General features: G+C 44.2%; 1 protein-coding gene across 1 annotated transcript in view; it reads left to right on the plus strand.

Moving 5' to 3' along the window:
• LOC311147374 (semaphorin-3F-like) overlaps positions 1-20,678 on the plus strand; it is a gene marked incomplete at its 3' end in the record, with an annotated part of 50,828 nt that overhangs the window by 12,974 nt on the left and 17,176 nt on the right. The window contains exons 2-4 of the mRNA XM_084184064.1: positions 15,609-15,769; positions 16,128-16,190; positions 18,320-18,439. Of these exons, the coding sequence (XP_084040190.1) occupies positions 15,609-15,769; positions 16,128-16,190; positions 18,320-18,439 (344 nt within the window). The remainder of the gene's footprint in view (positions 1-15,608; positions 15,770-16,127; positions 16,191-18,319; positions 18,440-20,678) is intronic.

Here is a 20,678-nt window from a genome sequence, read left to right on the forward strand (position 1 = left end):
TCCATTGTGGGGATCAACACCAAGACCAGGTGGAACTCTAGTGGTTGGGCCCCCCGGTTGTATACACGCTCCTGGGCACGTTGCCCAGGAGGGCATATCTCCCCCATCTCCTCCACGTGTTCCACCATGCTGCGAAGGGGGATCGGTTGATCCTCCCAGACCTCCTTAGCTAGGTCCAGCAGTCCACGGTGCCGATGGCCATACAGGAGCTCAAAGGTGGAGAACCCAGTGGATGCTTGGGGTACGTCGCGCACCAAGAACATCAGGTGGGGCAGCAGCTGGTCCCAGTTCCTCCTGTCTCTCTCGATGACCTTCTTCAGCATCTGCTTTAGGGTCTTATTGAAGCGTTCGTCTAGCCCGTCCGTTTGTGGATGGTACACACTGGTCCTCACCTGTTTGATTCGTAAAAGATTGCAGACATGAATGCGGTGCCCTGGCCCGTCAGGATTTCCAGCTGGATACCCACCCAGCTGAATAAATGGAAGAGCTCCCGTGCGTAATGGGATCGCCTTTGGATACCGGGTGGCGTAATCCATGGTTACCAGGATGTATTGGTGTCCCCTCACGGTCTTCACCAACGGACCCACCAGATCCATCGCCACCCGTTCAAATGGAACCCCTATAATGGGCAGGGGAACCAAAGGGTTTCTATAATGTGCCCTCGGGGCTGTGATCTGGCACTCCGGGCAGGTACGGCAGTAGTCCTCCACGGTGCGCTTGACTCCGGGCCAGTGGAACCGATTCCCAATCCGCTCGCTGGTTTTCTCCATCCCCGGGTGTGCCCCGAGCAGTTGGGTGTGTGCGAGCTGCAAGACAGTACTAACATACTGGGTGGGTAGGAGTAACAAGTCTTTCGTCTCCCCATTGTGCTTTACTACCTGATACAATAAATTACCCTTGATGGCGAAATGTGGGTAGCGCCACACACCTACCCCGGGTAACAGCGTGTCGTCCACCACGATCACCTGGCCCCTCGCGCTCTGGAGGTTGGGGTCCTCTAACTGGGCCGTTCCGAACTGGCCCGTGAGGATTCCCGTGTTGGGCGGCCCATCTGGTGCCTCCACCTCCATAAAGGGGAGCCTGAGGTCCTCCTTGGACGATGGCTTGCTTCCCGGTGCGGGGTCATCTCCTTCCTCCTGGTCCGACTCGGACCCAGTGGACCACTCGCGGGGCGGGGGTTGCGCAGGCAACTCCCTCTCCTTCCTACCTCGTGTGCGCGCCTCCCCAGGTTCCTCCTCCACTGTGCCTGGAAGAAAGGGCAATCTCACCCGAGGAGAATGGGCACGGGCAGGTTAGGAACAGCCTCCACGCACATCTGACACTCCCCCCTTGGGGTGGTTATCCGCACCGGCACGGTTGGGTACCTCTTCGTGTCCCCTGTACACAGGACACCGTCATCTCCTCGTCCCCCAGTTCGTCTTTCCCCTCTCATGTGAGCCACTGAGGTTGGGCCAGGGTCACCATGCTGCCGTAGTCCAGCAGAGCGCTGGTGTCGACGCCATCAATCCGTACTGGAACCATCGGAGGGGCCGTCTCGGTGTGCGCCCAACAGGAGGTGCCTTAACTCGCCATCCGGGCTACCCTGGAGCTGGGGGATGCGGAGGGCATGGACTCCTCCCGGCTGGGGTAGCTCCAAGTGAGGTGTCCCGGTTCGCCGCACTCATAGCAGCTCCTCTGATCTGGGTCTAGCAGCGGACGTCGTCGTCGGTTCGGGTCGCCCTCCCGCTTCATGGCCTCGGCTGGTTCCGTCCGGGCTCCCTTCAGCCCCTCTCCTCTATCTGTCCTATTCTTCCCCCTCCCCACGTCCGTTCTCTCCTCCCGGGCCCCTTTCAGCAGGTCCTGGGTTTTCTGGTGGGTTTCCACCGTGGTCAGCAAATCCTCCAGGCTTTGGGGATTCTGCATGCACACCGCCTTCTTCATCTCGTAGGGGAGGGCCCGAAGATACCGATCCAGGACGACCTTATCGATTATCGGGAGGGACGAGACGTCGGTCAGTAGCCAGCCCTTGGTAAGGCGCACCAGGTCGCTCATCTGAGTGCGGAGAGAGATGGCGGTGTCAAAGGCCCAGTTGTGCACAGCGTGCGAGGCTGAATCCTTAACAGCTCAGGATCTCACGTTTGAGTCCCTCATCATTCGCTGCCTGGGCGGCGTTCAAGTCGAAGTAGGCCTTCTGGGGCTTCCCGGAGAGGTAGGGTGCCAAAAGGCTGTCCCACTTGGGCTTGGGCCATCCTTCCCTCTGCGCCGTCCTCTCGAGGGGTGCACAAATACGTCTCCACGTCATCTTCCTCCATTAGCTTGACCAGGAACTGATTTGGGCTAGACTCCTGAGGCATACCACCTTTCAACTGGGCTACCTCCGCTACCAGTCAGAGGTTTTGTTGTCGCTGCTCCTCCAGCGCTTGCTCATGGAGAGCCTGTTGCTTCTGCTGGCTGAGGATAAACTGAGCCACCAGTTCCTGCATGGTAATCTCCATATGCTCGACCCCACGGCACCCAAAGCTACTGAGTTACCCACATTCTCGTGGAGTGTTGGGTTGAGTGCACAGAGATGGACGCAGAGACCGGGAGGTTCTAGTCAGAAAACACGACTTTACTAGGCAACAAACATAAACGTAACAACAAAATAACTTACGGTTGGCTCGGTCCTTCTTCTCATATTCGGCGCCGTGCCTCCGGGAGCTTCGTTCCCCTCTGTAGGCTCACTCCTTTCTCTCTTTTTCTCCCTCACGGTGTGCCACGGTGCTCCCTTTATGTGGCCTGCATGGCTGGTTGGCACTCTCCCCTAATTACCCCTACTTGGTGCCATCAATGTCGGGGTGCCCAGCCTGGGTACTAACAGCCGAGGGAGCCAAAGTCGCGGCACGTACCTCCCCTCTATCATCAACCCCCGGGGTAGACCTCCCGGGATACCACAACAGTTATTTCATTTTCATGACGGTCTTCATCCATAACCGTCAGTTACATGGGTATACAGTGGGGGAAAAAAGTATTTAGTCATGTATGCAAGCATGACTGTAAGTCGCTTTGGATAAAAGTGTCTGATAAATGTCAATATTGTTATTACATACAATTTAGAATGGAAAAACAGTGTTTTACTCTAGTGAAAGGAGGATAAACTGCACTGATTCCAACTAAAAATGAGCTTCTGAAGACTGAACTGCATCGTGCTAGCCTGCTGAAAAACAACAACATATGACACATTTTCAATATATTGGTATTTAACTATGTTTTCATTGATTGTAGGGCGGAAGCCACTGAATTCTGGTAGTTGTCACTTGAAAGGAAAAACATAAATCACAAAATTTGCAGCTTGCACTGCCTTTCGCCCCAGGCATTGCCTCAGTGAACGGTCCTTGCTCTCCGGGATCCTTGGGATGTCCCTTTCCCATTGAAGTTGAAATGTAAAAATGGTTACGGTAAAAGCTCAGACACACCGGTAGGATTGTCAAATGTTTATTGGCTGTCAATCTCTTTTGTGTTCACACAGCAAAGACCTTGGAAGTCGTCAGCCACTTAGCCTTGTTAAAATACTCCAAACCAGAAGGTGGCAGTAGCGTTGTTTGGCAATGCATATCCGTGCGTATTGCTTATGGTTTAGATTCTAAGCTATCTGTGCTAATGCTGCTATTTTGTAGAAAGCCCTTTTTAATACTAGCAGATGGCCTCAGCTAGATACAGTGGGGGGGAAAAGTATTTAGTCAGCCACCAATTGTGCAAGTTCTCCCACTTAAAAAGATGAGAGAGGCCTGTAATTTTCATCATAGGTACACGTCAACTATGACAGACAAATTGAGAGAAAAAAATCCAGAAAATCACATTGTAGGATTTTTAATGAATTTATTTGCAAATTATGGTGGAAAATAAGTATTTGGTCACCTACAAACAAGCAAGATTTCTGGCTCTCACAGACCTGTAACTTCTTCTTTAAGAGGCTCCTCTGTCCTCCACTCATTACCTGTATTAATGGCACCTGTTTGAACTTGTTATCAGTATAAAAGACACCTGTCCACAACCTCAAACAGTCACACTCCAAACTCCACTATGGCCAAGACCAAAGAGCTGTCAAAGGACACCAGAAACAAAATTGTAGACCTGCACCAGGCTGGGAAGACTGAATCTGCAATAGGTAAGCAGCTTGGTTTGAAGAAATCAACTGTGGGAGCAATTATTAGGAAATGGAAGACATACAAGACCACTGATAATCTCCCTCGATCTGGGGCTCCACGCAAGATCTCACCCCGTGGTGTCAAAATGATCACAAGAATGGTGAGCAAAAATCCCAGAACCACACTGGGGGACCTAGTGAATGACCTGCAGAGAGCTGGGACCAAAGTAACAAAGCCTACCATCAGTAACACACTACGCCGCCAGGGATTCAAATCCTGCAGTGCCAGACGTGTCCCCCTGCTTAAGCCAGTACATGTCCAGGCCCGTCTGAAGTTTGCTAGAGTGCATTTGGATGATCCAGAAGAGGATTGGGAGAATGTCATATGGTCAGATGAAACCAAAATATAACTTTTTGGTAAAAACTCAACTCTTCGTGTTTGGAGGACAAAGAATGCTGAGTTGCATCCAAAGATCACCATACCTACTGTGAAGCATGGGGGTGGAAACATCATGCTTTGGGGCTGTTTTTCTGCAAAGGGACCAGGATGACTGATCCGTGTAAAGGAAAGAATGAATGGGGCCATGTATTGTGAGATTTTGAGTGAAAACCTCCTTCCATCAGCAAGGGCATTGCAGATGAAACGTGGCTGGGTCTTTCAGCATGACAATGATCCCAAACACACTGCCCGGGCAACGAAGGAGTGGCTTCGTAAGAAGCATTTCAAGGTCCTGGAGTGGCCTAGCCAGTCTCCAGATCTCAACCCCATAGAAAATCTTTGGAGGGAGTTGAAAGTCCGTGTTGCCCAGCGACAGCCCCAAAACATCACTGCTCTAGAGGAGATCTGCATGGAGGAATGGGCCAAAATACCAGCAACAGTGTGTGAAAACCTTGTGAAGACTTACAGAAAACGTTTGACCTGTGTCATTGCCAACAAAGGGTATATAACAAAGTATTGAGAAACTTTTGTTATTGACCAAATACTTATTTTCCACCATAATTTGCAAATAAATTCATTAAAAATCCTACAATGTGATTTTCTGGATTTTTTTTTCTCATTTTGTCTGTCATAGTTGACGTGTACCTGTGATGAAAAATATTTTTAAGTGGGAGAACTTGCACAATTGGTGGCTGACTAAATACTTTTTTCCCCCACTATATGGTAATTGTGCCAGCCCAAGTAGCTCGTTGACATTTGGATCTCCACGCTGTCCTATTCTGGGCCAGGTCCCAGGCTGATGTAGTGTTGAGTCCCAGGTTGTGTAGGTCGTCCTGCAACTGGTTGGACCACCTGGCTCTCTGTCTTCCTCTTGGGCGTGGACAGTTGGGAGATAGCTCATGATCTCGAGGGTAAGATGTATAATGTCCATGAGCTCGGCCAAGATTGCCATGTCTTCCGGTTAGTCCAGGTCAGAAAAGCTGAGGCTCCCATAGCCGGTCCCACATATACTTCGGGCGACAGTCCTTAGGTGAGACCTCTATGGATGATCCAAAAAAGTTATCTGATAGGTCCAAAAGTGATCTTGGACACGCCCCCAGTCTTAATTTAAATCCCCCAGTAAGAAGTTTAGCCCAATCTGCTACTGAGAGATAATTAACTACTACACTTGGCAAAGTCATCAGATTCATTGAGTTATTTCATAGAAATGAGAACACGGATTCACTTCTGGCGAACTTTATTATAAGCAAGAAAGTTAACAATAACATTAGCCATTTAGGCATTCATTGGGTATAGAGCCTACTAAACTACTGCAAAGTTTGATTGTTTGCTTTTTTATACAAAATTGTCTGTCAATCTACCTAGATTCAGATAATAGGCAACATAATGTGGTTACCTAATGGCTGTAATATTGGAGAACTTGACATTACTTATGTAAGTGCAAATACAGTGCCGTGAAAAATTATTTGCCCCCTTTCTGATTTTCTCAATTTTTGCATATTTTTAATACTAAATGTTATCAGATCTTCAACCAAAACCTAATATTAGATAAAAGGAACCTGAGTTTACAAATAACCCCAAAAAGTATACTTATTTTATTTATTTAATTAACAAAGTTATGCAACACCCAATTCCCCTGTGTGAAAAAGTAATTGCCCCCTTACACTCAATAACTGGTTGTGCCACATTTAGCTGCAACGACTGCAACCAAATGCTTCCTGTAGTTGTTGATCAGTCTCTCACATCGCTGTGGAGGAATTTTAGCCCAGTCTTGCATGCAGAACTGCTTTAACAGCGACATTTGTGGGTTTTCAAGCATGAACTGCTCATTTCAAGTAATGCCACAACATCTCAATTGGGATTAGGTCTGAACTTTGACTAGGCCATTCCAAAACTTCAAATGTGTTGCTTTTTAGCCATTTTCATGTAGACTTGATTGTGTGTTTTGGATCATTGTCTTGCTGCATGACCCAGCTGCGCTTCAGCTTCAGCTCACAGATGGATGGCCTGACATTCTCCTGTAGAATTCTCTGTTACGGAGCAAAATTCACTGTTCCTTCTATTAAAGCAAGTCGTTCAGGTCCTGAGGCAGCAAAGTATCCTCAAACCATCACACTACCACCACTACGCTTGACCGTTGGTATGAGGTTCTTACTGTGGAATGCAGTGTTGGGTTTTCGCCAGGCATAATGGAACCCATGTAGTCCGAAAAGTTTACTCAAGTTTACTCAAGTTTGCCAAAAAGCACCTGAAAGCACCTGGATGATCATCAAGGCTCTTGTAAGAATGTTCTATGGACAGATGATTAAAAAGTATAACTTTTTGGACTACAGGAAGTGTTTGGTTGGAGTCAATGCAGCTAAAGGTGACACAACCAGTTATTGAGTGTAAGGGGGCAATTACTTTTTCACACAGGGGCATTGGGTGTTGCATAACTTTGTTTATGAAGTATATGTAATTGTTGTGTTATTTGTTCACTCAGGTTCCCTTTATCTAATATTAGGTTTTGGTTGAAGATCTGATAACATTCAGTATCAAAAATATGCAAAAGTTGGGAAAATTTGAAAGGCGGCAAATACTTTTTCACAGCACTGTAGATGACTAGGATTGGCACCATGGGCCTGGTTTTATTAACTGTATTTGTGGGCAGTCCTGATTCTTGTAGCACCCCTTAGTTAATGTTGCAAGTGGAAAGTGTAAAGGTTGGTGTGAGGTGTGACTCAGGTGCGGTGCAGGATATACAGTAGGCAGAGATGGTGAAACAAGGATCTTTACTGGTGGTCCCGAAGCCAGAATACCAAATAACGGACTTATCACGATAAAAGAAAGGCGGAGCAAATAAGTCTCCAAAAACAGGCTGACAGACAAAATACGAAATACTAACTACGACTGAAACAAATAAAGAAACAGGGAGAACACTTCTCAAGTACCTGTACATACGTCTCCGATCAGACACTGATTAGTACTGCTGGGCATAGAGAAACTAGCAGAGAAAACTGAGCAAGGGAACACAGGGAAGTGAGGGCATAAATACACAAGTGAACAGGTAGACACAGGTGACACCAATAGGATCATGATTAGTCCAGACTGTGAGTGAGGAGGTGCCTAAGGTTGTCGGAGGAGGAGGAGGAGGACACCTAGTGGATCGCTCCAGAACTGCGACCCCCTCCAGTAACAGGAAAGTGTGACCACTTTTTGTCCCTAACTAATAAATTATATTACAAGACTGTCTGGTAGCTTTTTTGCCCTGGCACAGTGACACACACACACACACACACACACACACACACACACACACACAGCCATCACAGCCATGGCCAACTGGCAAACAAAACTAGATTCCACTGTGGTAAAGAAGGAATTTCCCCCCAAACCTCGCTCTGTCTCCCTCCAGTGCTGCTCTAACATGGATTGGGGCTAAGGGAGTGTTTTTATTGTCAGAATGAGCCCAGAGGTGATATGAAGTTTATTATTAACAGAATGATAATTACATAGGACAACCTAACTACCTCTAACATAATCACCACTCTGATGTTACTGTATACATACGTCTTGCACTGTGACATAAAGTAGATCCATTACAACACTGGGAAGTAGGAACACTGGGAACTCATACATTCTTTGGTGTTGATTAAGTGCAGAGCGTATGAGCAGAGTTGAGCGGTTGGAAATCCCTCTTATCGCTCATGGACCGCTCCAGCGTAAAAACCGCTTGCGCTCACAGGAAATAAAACTGCTGCTCCAAATTCGCACCATTAATTAAAATCACAATTTAACCAATACCCATCTATTTTTGGGACTATCTGGACCTACCAGTTGGTTTTTAAGTATTGAAACCAAACCTTATGGATTTTAATGAAAGGTATTTTAATAAACATGAAAAGGTGAGTGTAAGAAGCTAACATCATTTCAAATAGGCTACATTTCATATTAAACAGCATATAATCACTCTAAATAGGTCAGGAGGACAGACAGGGAGCCTAAGAAGCAACTAAAATGAATTATATAGGCTATATTATTTCAATTATTTCAAGGCTACAGCCTACAAAGAAATACACATAAAGCACTCAGCATTTAAACAACATTTTGTTGTATTAAATCATTATAGTCTATAAATTGCGCATATAGGCTGTGACTTACTTAGAATTAAATACAAATTAAACGAAAAATGACTTATTAGTGTCTTTTAATTCATTTTTAGAAACAGGAGTTCGGCCAGTCTATGGCTTCGGCTCATGCGATGGTGCCTGGAGAGCCGGCCAGCAGCAGAGAATATCCTCTCCAGACTTGTAGAGCCGCTGGGGATGATAAACAGCCCTTTGGCCACTCTTGCCAGGCTGGACGGAGATGCAGAGTTGTTTTAAAAATGTTCTATAGGTAGGCCTAAAGGTTTTTAGGCAAAATAACTCAAACAGAAGGTTCCTTGAATGTGGGAATAATTATGGCCTATTGTATAGAAAATAGAACGAAAATGAACAAAACGTTTAAGAGATCTGATTTTTTGTTTATAAATACTTTTCTACAATGACACACTTAGTTATCTACCCACCTCGTTCCTTTCTTTTAGCATGTGCATGTAGTAAGTACACCATCATGCTTTTGGGATACGTATCTTTTCAGATTCCACAATGATTCTTTAGTTGTGGACACTATATCACCACACTCCCTCTCTTGCTCTTGGTCCTGATCTTTGTAAGTCATCTTGATTTAGCACCTGTGTTCTATCAGTTTCTTTATGAAAATATTTAGCGAACTCCATGACAGTAGCTAAAGCAAGGGGCTATAGCAGCACAAGTAGACTACAAATGCATGCTGGGGCGGGCATGTCCTGAGCGCGTGAAGTGAGCGCTACTGGAACAAAATTGGAGTCTGCTCCACACTCCAGTCAAATTGGGCACACTCCTTGCTCCACTCCAGCTCCGCTCTGCTCACATTGATTCAATGCATGCAAGGCCTGAAATACGACTACTATACCCCAAACACCCAGTGCCTGCACACAGCTTCTAATCAAGTATACATTGTGTGTAATTAAAAGAAAGGGGAAAAGACTGAATACGACCCAAAGATCGTATGCCGCAGGAGGTTGAGCATCTCATCATGGTTAACCTCAGATTTAGAATATTCCTGATGTCCTACAGTAGGCCTATACAGTAGCATTAGGTTGTCCTCATTATTCTCACATAATGTAAAGCTGTTGGTTAAAAGATATACGTATTTGTTCCATTATTAATTGTATGAATTGATACATTTTTGCACTACACTCAGCATGATCTCTTGTGTCCCTCAAACACAGGCGTGTTTCTGTTTTGAAGTCACAAATACGTCGCTAGTTACAGTATACAGTATTAGCTAGCTCTGCTAATGGGGGATGGCAGTAAGTGAATTGTGCTAATATAAGAGTCAGGGGAGTTGCTCCACTGTGGTAGAGAAGACCAGAGGTGGAGGACACCAGCTTCAGCATGACTCAACACAATGGCCTCTTCCTTTGAAGCTGCTCTAAGATGTCTTCATACCCATAACATGATGCTGCCACCACAATCTTATATGTTGCCCTAAGAGTTGTGTAAAGTTGGTAGAATCTTATTCCAAATAATTCACAGCTGTAATGGCTGACAAAGGTGCTTCCACCAAGTATTAACTCTGGGGTGTGAAGACATCCTCAATCAAGACATCTTTGTTTTAATTTTATTATTATTAATTTGGGAAATGTTCTATAACTTTCTTTCACTTTGAAAATGTGGAGTAGGTTGTGTAGATCTGTAGGGGGAAAAATGAAATGTAATCCCTTCAGCAAAATGTGAAGACTGTGCAAGGGCACTGTATTTCACACCTTATTATTTATTTGCCACGGCAAAAAGCTAATTTGACCGCTAACAGATGGAGGTTGTGAGATGGAAAGGTTAAAGGTCACTACGAGAGTGTGATCCAGAATGATCCAGTTTGGAAATGTAGGCTACTGTAGTTATTGAACTCTCCCCTGCTCTTGTTCTGACGGATCAATGTGGCTAAGATAACGTTGGATTTACAGTTTAATAATGGAACCGAATCGTTAAATTGTGAGATTGTCACGGCTTTACAAATGGAACAATACTACGGAAAGTGAAATAATGTATAAGCCAGTTTTTCCCCCTATTCTCTTACCACAAACCAGCAGAAACTATGTCTCAGACTCAATGGCACTCAGTAAATTTAATTTAAGTCGCCAACTTTGCATGACCTTTGCATGATACTACTCTAAGGTGATTGTAGGATGTATGATATACTGTAGTTCAAGGTAGTGTACACATATCCAGCATATTGTAAGTAAGTATATCTCAACAGCCTTCCCTTCCCCACACAGTGTAGAAACAGCCTCACATGGATCCATTAGTCCTGACCTTTACCGCCAGCAGGTGTGTCCTTTTTCAAACAGTCAGCCCTCTGTCCTACCCTTGCCCAAAGATAGTGGATTTTCGGGATAAAGCCACTTATAATGGGATGAGAGAAGTCCTGAGAATAGAAACCTGCTGCCTTGCCACTCCCCCCGCCTCCCTACGCACACCGAGCGGACGGAATCCCAGGCGCTCTGCAGAGCGGTGACTGCCGGAATTCTACAGATTGTTTGCGGATCAGTCACACAGCTGCAAGAGAGACAGACAGACGGCCACACTTCGCCACCTAGTTAGAGGGCCAGATAACGGCACCAAAGACATTCACATGCCCCTCTCTGCTGCCCACTCTCTTCTTTGATGTCTACACACACATAGACTACACACACACATACACACGCAAATGCACGCACACACTAAGGGTATACATAGACATTCGCAAGTGTATGCTCTCTCACAAGTGGATGGTCATTCATGAAGACATTATCTGCCATGAAGATATGCATGTCTACTACAAAAGATGCATCATCATACGCTAAATGTAGACCGCACAGGCCTGTAGTTGAGCAACATCCAAATTATTACATTCTATTTAATTGTGTTTAAGTACAACTAGGATGTACCTTTCTTACCTTGAAAAATAAACATTTTTGTTTTCAAGCACAAATCAATCGTCTTTTTGTGGCACTTAGTGTGAGCTAAATGAAGGTACCTTCCACCTAAATGAAAGTACCTTTCAGATGAAAAGGAAAACAAGATTCTCTACATTGAGCATCGTTCAAAGCCTGTTCCCAGAACCTTGGGTAGTGTACGACCGTGACCTTCACACCACTACGGCTCAAGCTATTTTTATGTATTTAACGTTTCGGACCGAGCCCAGACAGGTTAGCAGTTTGAAGGGCAGTAATACCTTGTGAGATCAATGTGTGTCTGGTATGAGGCTAACGTGAGCAATTTATAGATTTGGTCTGTGTCACTGCTCCCCCCAAGGCCCCATAGCCAAACTAGCGCCCGCTCTCATATAGTTGGAGGGCGGCGTTGTCTTCACGCCCTCATAACCAGAGATTTATGTCTAAAGTCAACACGCTGCTCTACCTGTAGGTCACATGAATGTGAGGATTGAAATTGTCCGTCCAATAGAGAAGTGCCATTATCCTGTGGTACAGTGAGGGAAAAAAGTATTTGATCCCCTGCTGAATTTGTACGTTTGCACACTGACAAAGACATGATCAGTCTAGAATTTTAATGGTAGGTTTATTTGAACAGTGAGAGACAGAATAACAACAACAAAATCCAGAAAAATGCATGTCGAAAATGTTATAAATTGATTTGCATTTTAGTGAGGGAAATAAGTATTTGACCCCTCTGCAAAACATGACTTAGTACTTGGTGGCAAAACCCTTGTTGGCCAGACGTTTCTTGTAGTTGGCCACCAGGTTTGCACACATCTCAGGAGGGATTTTGTACCACTCCTCTTTGCAGATCTTCTCCAAGTCATTAAGGTTTCGAGGCTGACATTTGGCAACTCAGCCTTCAGCTCCCTCCACAGATTTTATATGGGATTAAGGTCTGGAGACTGGCTAGGCCACTCCAGGATCTTAATGTGCTTCTTCTTGAGCTACTCCTTTGTTGCCTTGGCCGTGTGTTTTGGGTCATTGTCATGCTGGAATACCCATCCACAACCCATTTTCAATGCCCTGGCTGAGGGAAGGAGGTTCTCACCCAAGATTTGACGGTACATGGCCCCGTCCATCGTCCCTTTGATGCGGTGAAGTTGTCCTGTCCCCTTAGCAGAAAAACACCCCCAAAGCATAATGTTTCCACCTCCATGTTTGACGGTGGGGATGGTGTTCTTGGGGTCATAGATAGCATTCCTCCTCCTCCAAACACGGCGAGTTGAGTTGATGCCGAAGAGCTCGATTTTGGTCTCATCTGACCACAACACTTTCACCCAGTTCTCCTCTGAATCATTCAGATTTTCATTGGCAAACTTCAGACGGGTCTGTATATGTGCTTTCTTGAGCAGGGGGACCTTGCGGGCACTGCAGGATTTCAGTCCTTCACGGCGTAGTGTGTTACCAATTGTTTTCTTGGTGACTATGGTCCCAGCTGCCTTGAGATCATTGACAAGATCCTCCCGTGTAGTTCTGGGCTGATTCCTCACCGTTCTCATGATCATTGCAACTCCACGAGGTGAGATCTTGCATGGAGCCCCAGGCCGAGGGAGATTGACAGTTCTTTTGAGTTTCTTCCATTTGCGAATAATCGCACCAACTGTTGTCACCTTCTCACCAAGCTGCTTGGCGATGGTCTTGTAGCCCATTCCAGCCTTGTGTAGGTCTACAATCTTGTCCCTGACATCCTTGGAGAGCTCTTTGGTCTTGGCCATGGTGGAGAGTTTGGAATCTGATTGATTGATTGCTTCTGTGGACAGGTGTCTTTTATACAGGTAACAAGCTGAGATTAGGAGCACTGCCTTTGAGAGTGTGCTCCTAATCTCAGCTCGTTACCTGTATAAAAGACACCTGGGAGCCAGAAATCTTTCTGATTGAGAGGGGGTCAAATACTTATTTCCCTCATTAAAATGCAAATCAATTTATAACATTTTTGACATGCGTTTTTCTGGATTTTGTTGTTGTTATTCTGTCTTTCACTGTTCAAATAAACCTACCATTAAAATTATAGACTGATCATTTCTTTGTCATTGGGCAAATGTACAAAATCAGCAGGGGATCAAATACTTTTTTCCCTCACTGTATATTAGACGGTTGACCATAAAACACATTCCTTTGGATTGTGGAAAGGTATCCATCCCCATTGTGGCAGGTCAGTAACTCTGAACTAGAACCCAAACTAATAGAGACAATAAGAGACTTGATAGACACACAAAGAGACACGCACACAGGAACGAACGCATGCAGGCATACACACACACATCAGTTTAGGCCTTGGTTGAGAGACAGCTGAACCCATCTTTCATCTCTCCACCTGCTTCAGGGCCTTGGCTAGAGAAGGGTCCAAAAAGGTGGACCCGTTCCGAAATGGACTCTTGGCTTTCCCACCCGGACCCAATATGTATATTTAAAAAAAATTGGACAGAGAACCGTTCCGAATGGGCCAGAGGACATTTAGACTCGTTCCGAAAAGCACTGTGTAAAAACAGACTCGTGCCCATTCAAATCTGAGAGACCCGTTCAGATCTGACCCGTTCAGATCTGAGAGTAGAAAGAGAGAGAGAGAAAGAAACCTCTGACCTGGCCAAATGAGTCCTTAATGAGTCCTTAAAAATAGCCTATAACAAATTACAAAAACAATTAATTGTGTTTCGATGTGTAGCATATTCAAAACTTCATAGGCTATTGTTTCTTTGGTTTTTATATTTGTCCACCTCACTGTTCAGCTGTCAGAGATTTAAGAACTAAATGCATCAGGTCACTGCATACATAGGCCTATAGGTTTAGACGTCCAATTTATGATATTCATATTTTAAAAAATATTTTATAAGATAAGCATTATATTGTTCGATTAAAGGAGTAACTTTGGTAGGCCTAAAACATTCCTCACATCAAGTTCAGCTGTCGGAGTCCAAGGGAGTGCCAGTGTGCACTGCCTTCTGATGTTTTATTAGACGCAAGGTCCCTGTCTTGGCCACATCAAACCTGAATAGCGAGTTGCACACAGTAGGCCTAGGCTACATTTGCCCATGTCAATGTTCTTTTCAGCTTTGTCCACTACAATATACACATTTGTCCACATGAAGGACATTCCCCTTGTCGGCTTCTTTTCACTATACTGTTTCTCATCGCTTTCGTTTTACATCAGTGAAAAAGGCCTCCATCTTCGCAATCAACAGCACAGCAGCCTAGGTCATTCAATCAAATGTCAACATCCTCTCTCTCATTCAATCAAATGTATTTATAAAGCCTTTTTACATCAGCAGATGTCACAAAGTGCGATACAGAAACCCAGCCTAAAACCTCAAACAGCAGCAAGCGCACGTGAGCGGCCGGAAACAAGTTTCAGCTGGACCTGGCCGGCCTAAGCTATATGTTTTATTGAGTTTCAATTGACTGACACAGATAACAAGCTCTCGCAGTTTTCTCATCACCTCACACACATTAAATTAACAGACGGCGGGTTCAAACAGGTCCAGTCGGTAAATCAATTTTAATTGCACATACCCGAGGCCCGTGGCAATTATATCAGACCCGACCCAGATCCGAGACAAAACCTGAATTTAGGACCCGGACCCACTCGGGTCCCAGGTCGGATCTTGGAATTTCGGGTCTGGTGGACCCGTGAAGAACTCTTCTTGGCTCACCTCACACTTACAAAGAGAGAGGTGTTTGGCTCCCTTTGATGTTTACTGTGTCACAGTGCATTAACATTTTCCTTAAAGATGGACTCCGCAGTAGGGGGAAACAGCGCCACTGTCCGCCCCATGGTTGTTGTTATTATTTTGTTGACAAGCAGAGGTGGGCAAAGCTGGGGGTAAAATGGCAGTACATATGCTGCTGTTCTATTGCATGTGCAATAATGTCTGAGGTGTTTGTTGTTTGCAGTAACTTCTTTATTGTTGTAATATCCCAAACGGACGTGGCACTTTCACCATTAAGGATTCCAGCTTTAATGCTTCTCAAACCAAGTCCCAGGTATTTCCTGTTCTCTCTCTCTCTCTCTGTTTGTGCTGGTCCAGAGCTGATGGAGACGCGGACGGTGCGGCCTTTCTCCTTCTCCTTCAACACCAGTGACTACCGCATCCTGCACATGGATCAGGACCAGGGCCGTCTCTACCTGGGCAGCCGGGAGTACCTGGTGGCCCTGGACATGCACAACATCAACAAGGAGCCCCTCATAGTAAGAGCAAACACTATGATGACTCCTATGATAAATATTCCATAGAGACAGATACATATATTACCTGATTTCCCTGACCAAGATGGCCGTCCTAGAGTGAAGTCGCCAGGACCCATTCTAGTGTTTTATTTAATTTTATGAAATATTCAGCCACTGTAGCCATCTACGCCTATGAGTGCAAATAAAAGTAACATTTGACGTCCACAGGTAAAATGCTTTTATTTTTATTATGACCTATTATAAGCATGAATGAGCCTTTATGATATCTTATTTGAAGGCTTAGAATATGTAATCTATGTAGAAAATCATACAATGCACCAGATCTGAAATGTTGCATTTTGTACACTTCTTCCTTCAGATTCACTGGCCGGCCACTACCCAGAGGAAAGGAGAGTGTAGAATGACTGGAAAGGGTGGGCAGGTTAGTGTCCTTTTTTTCCTTTTTTTTAGGGGGTAGATCAGCTTTAATATTGCAGATAGATTGTAACTTCCATCAATGTAATTGTCTGCATCACTTCCAATCCCCCATATGTTTTTTTCTCTCGCATACATATACATATACATATACATATATATATATATACACACACACACACACACACACACACACACACACACACACACACACACACACACACACACACACACACACACATACATATACATATACATATACATATACATACATTTAAATACATATACATACACTACCGTTCAAAAGTTTGAAGGCCAGTTTTATTGCTTCTTTAATCAGCACAACAGTTTCCAGCTGTGCTAACATAATTGCAAAAGGGTTTTCTAATGATCAATTAGCCTTTTAAAATGATAAACTTGGATTATCAAACACAACGTGCCATTGGAACACAGGACTGATGGTTGCTGATAATGGGCCTCTGTACGCCTATGTAGATATTCCATCACAATGTGATTTTATGGATTTTTTTTCTCATTTTGTCTGTCATAGTTGACGTGTACCTATGATGAAAATTACAGGCCTCTCTCATCTTTTTAAGTGGGAGAACTTGCACAATTGGTGGCTGACTAAATACTTTTTTCCCCCACTGTATAATTCACTGTATCACAATTCCAGTGGGTCAGAAGTTTACATACATTAAGTTGACTGTGCCTTTAAATTCCAGAAAATGATGTCATGGCTAGAAGTTTCTGATAGGCTAATTGACATAATTTGAGTCAATTGGAGATGTACCTGTGGATATATTTCAAGGCCTACCTTCAAACTCAGTGCCTCTTTGCTTGACATCATGGGAAAATCAAATTAAAATCGGCCAAGACCTCCGAAAAAATATTGTAGACCTCCACAAGTCTGGTTCATCCTTGGGAGCAATTTCCAAACCACGTTAACACGTTCATCTGTACAAACAATAGTACGAAAGTATAAACACCATGGGACCACGCAGCAGTCATACCGCTCAGGAAGGAGACGCGTTCTGTCTCCTAGAGATTAATGTACTTTGGTGCGAAAAGTGCAAATTAATCCCAGAACAACAGCAAAGGACCTTGTAAAGATGCTGGAGGAAACAGGTACAAAAGTATATATATACACAGTAAAACGAGTCCTATATTGACATAACCTGAAAGGCTGCTCAGCAAGGAAGAAGCCACTGCTCCAAAACCGCCATAAAAAAGGCAGACTACGGTTTGCAATTGCACATCGGGACAAAGATCTTACTTTTTGGAGAAATGTCCTCTGGTCTGATGAAATAAAAATAGAACTGTTTGGCCATAATGACCATCGTTATGTTTGGAGGAAAAAGGGGTAGGCTTGCAAGCCGAAGAACACCATCCCAACCGTGAAGCACGGGGGTGACAGCATCATGCTGTGGGGGTGCTTTGCTGCAGGAGGGACTGGTGCACTTCACAAAATAGATGGCATCATGAGGAAGGAAAATTATGTTGATTATATTGAAGCAACATCTCAAGACATCAGTCAGGAAGTTAAAGCTTGGTCGCAAATGGGTCTTCCAAATGGACAATGACCCCAAGCATACTTCCAAAGTTCTGGCAAAATGGCTTAAGGACAACAAAGTCAAGGTATTTGAGTGGTCATCACAAAGCCCTGACCTCAATCCTATAGAAAAGTTGTGGGCAGAACTGAAAAAGCGTGTGTGAGTAAGGAGGCCTACAAACTTGACTCAGTTACACCAGCTCTGTCAGGAGGAATGGGCCAAAATTCACCCAACTTATTGTGGGAAGCTTGTGGAAGGCTACCCGAAATGTTCGACCCAAGTTAAACAATTTAAAGGCAATGCTACCAAATACTAATTGAGTGTATGTAAACTTCTGACCCACTGGGGATGTGATGAAAGAAATAAAAGCTGAAATAAATAATTCTCTCTACTATTATTCTGACATTTCACATTCTTAGAATAAAGCGGTGATCCTAACTGACCTAAGACAGGGAATTTTTACTAGGATTAAATGTCAGGAATTGTGAAAAACTGAGTTTAAATGTAAACTTCCGACTTCAACTGTATGTACAGTGTGTCAAGTGTATTGATTGTAACTCTGTTCCCTCTCTGTCCTAATCAGGGGGAGTGTGCAAACTTTGTCCGTCTAATCGAACCCTGGAATCGCACACACCTGTACACCTGTGGCACAGGGGCCTATAAGCCCATCTGCACCTTCATCAACAGAGGATGGAGAGCAGAGGTACGGGGACACACAAACATGCACACGCACACACAAACATGCCAGATCTGGTTTCAAATGCATGTGTATTTGAGTATTTGTTATTTAAGATAATTTTTGTGTGTATTTGAGTATTTTTTAATACATAACATAAAACAATTACTTTTATTTGAGTATTTGAATGGTTATTTGTAAAAACCAAATAGTCTACCAAATACTATTTGGAAGTATTTTCAAATACTTTCCTGGAATACTATTTGAAACACTTATCAAATATATTTTCCCAAAACATATTTCCAATACCCTCAAATACTCTACTCTAAAGGTTGGGCAAAAAGGCAGGACACTTCCTACAAGATTGGACTCTTTACAGTGTTATGCTGGCATGTAAACAGTTCAAAGGCTGCCATACTGGACAATGGATTGCCAGCACATATGAGGAACTCTTGGATCACTATAAGATCTCAACCAAAATCAACACCGTGGTCACCGCTAACGGCAATAATATGGTTGTTGCCTCTGCTAATTTTGAAGACGACATCCTCAGAAGAAGAAGATGCTTTTCTGACACACTATAGCTCACCATTAAAGATGGCTTTAAATCTGCAGATAACCACAACAGACCCATGTCCCAAGCCTCCAACATTGTACCCCACTACCACAAATCAACATTTGCACAGGATCTCCTTGAATGGGAGAATCTTCTGCAACCAGCCACAAGGTGGAACTCTCAACTGAAAATGATTTGCTCAGTTCTCAATGCGGATGAAGAAAAGCACCAAGCTATCCATGCACGAGAAGTATGTCCTCGCTGATGCTGCGGACGTCCTAACCCCCTTTGAGGATCCGACATTGTCACAGCCAGCTACATCATTCCATGCATCAGAGGACTGACTAAACATCTCACCACATGCTCTACAAGGTACAATGGAAAGCTTGTCAAAAACCTGAAACAAGCCATTCACAAGCTCCTGACTGTTTATGAGCAGAAGAAGCCATACCAGATTGCCTCAGTCTTGGATCCACACTTTAAACTGGCATGGTGCAATGCCACTGAAAAGGCTGCCCTTACTGCAGACAGCAATGATCTTGCCACAAAGTTCACCAGCACAACACAGGATGTCCCTCACAGTGAGCCACCACCACCAGCGAAAAAAATCGATTGGACACACTGTTTGGTTTTATGGAACAACCAAGCGCATCTGCATATACTCCAAACACCAAAGAAATTGAGGAGTACCTAATCATCCCATGTCTAGGGCTGTCATGAAATGTTGTCAGCTGGTAACTGTCATGCAAATAACTGCCGGTCTCACAGTAATTGACCTAATTAATATAAGCATGTTTAGCATCTCCTGGCTTCCACGCATAGCCTACAAGCCACTGATGCAGACCTTTGGAACATCTACATTTTAAAAAGGATAAATATCTAATATTTATTTTCGGCAGGTCTAAAGCAACATGATATGAAGAAGAACAGAATAAAATACTCTGAGTTGTCCTTATGTTAGGCCCTGATCTGGCTATGCCATATGGCTGTTGGCTACACTAGTTCATTTAGCAGACAATATTTGCTTATAGTTCCCATGGCATTATGTTATATTGTTTTATAGTAAGAAGAACTCCGACCTTGCGGGGGTCCAGAGAAACTGTGTTACGCCAGTGAATAATGTGCTTAATTTTAAGAATTGAGCAATAAATATAGCAGCACAAAAAAACTGGGATCCTCTTTTAAATAGTGGCCATTCAAAACTCTGTTTTCACACCTGATTGTGCAATGACTGGGCTTATAATAACAAGTTTCATTAGGCTCTGTAGGCTATGTGCTCGCCAACCTTGTTCCAGGTGTCGTAGGCCTATAGGCTACACTTAGTGTTATTTGGCCACTTTAGTTGTGATACAACCCTTATCAAAACATATAGGCATATTGGGTAGGCTACATAATGCATGTGACTATGGTTTGAAAAAGTCCCCAACAAATGCATGCACTGTTTCTTGCCTTAGAGAGCATACGGTGGGCATCATTCACAAGTGATAATATGGGCCATTATCATGCACCTGTCGGAACAGGGGCAAGGGAATAAAATACATGTAATTGAATAGCGAATGCAGGACGCTTTTCCCGCGGTTCATTTACATGCCAGCCAGGTAGGCTACTCCGGTTGTAAAGAGAAGCAATGTGCTTAATATTGGGTCTAGCCTATAGAAAGCTGATGTGATCCTGCTCTTTTTAAGAGGCCATCAAAACTCTGTTTTCTTG

Source organism: Coregonus lavaretus (assembly GCF_964263955.1).
Source record: "Coregonus lavaretus genome assembly, chromosome: 20".
Taxonomy (NCBI): domain Eukaryota; kingdom Metazoa; phylum Chordata; class Actinopteri; order Salmoniformes; family Salmonidae; genus Coregonus; species Coregonus lavaretus.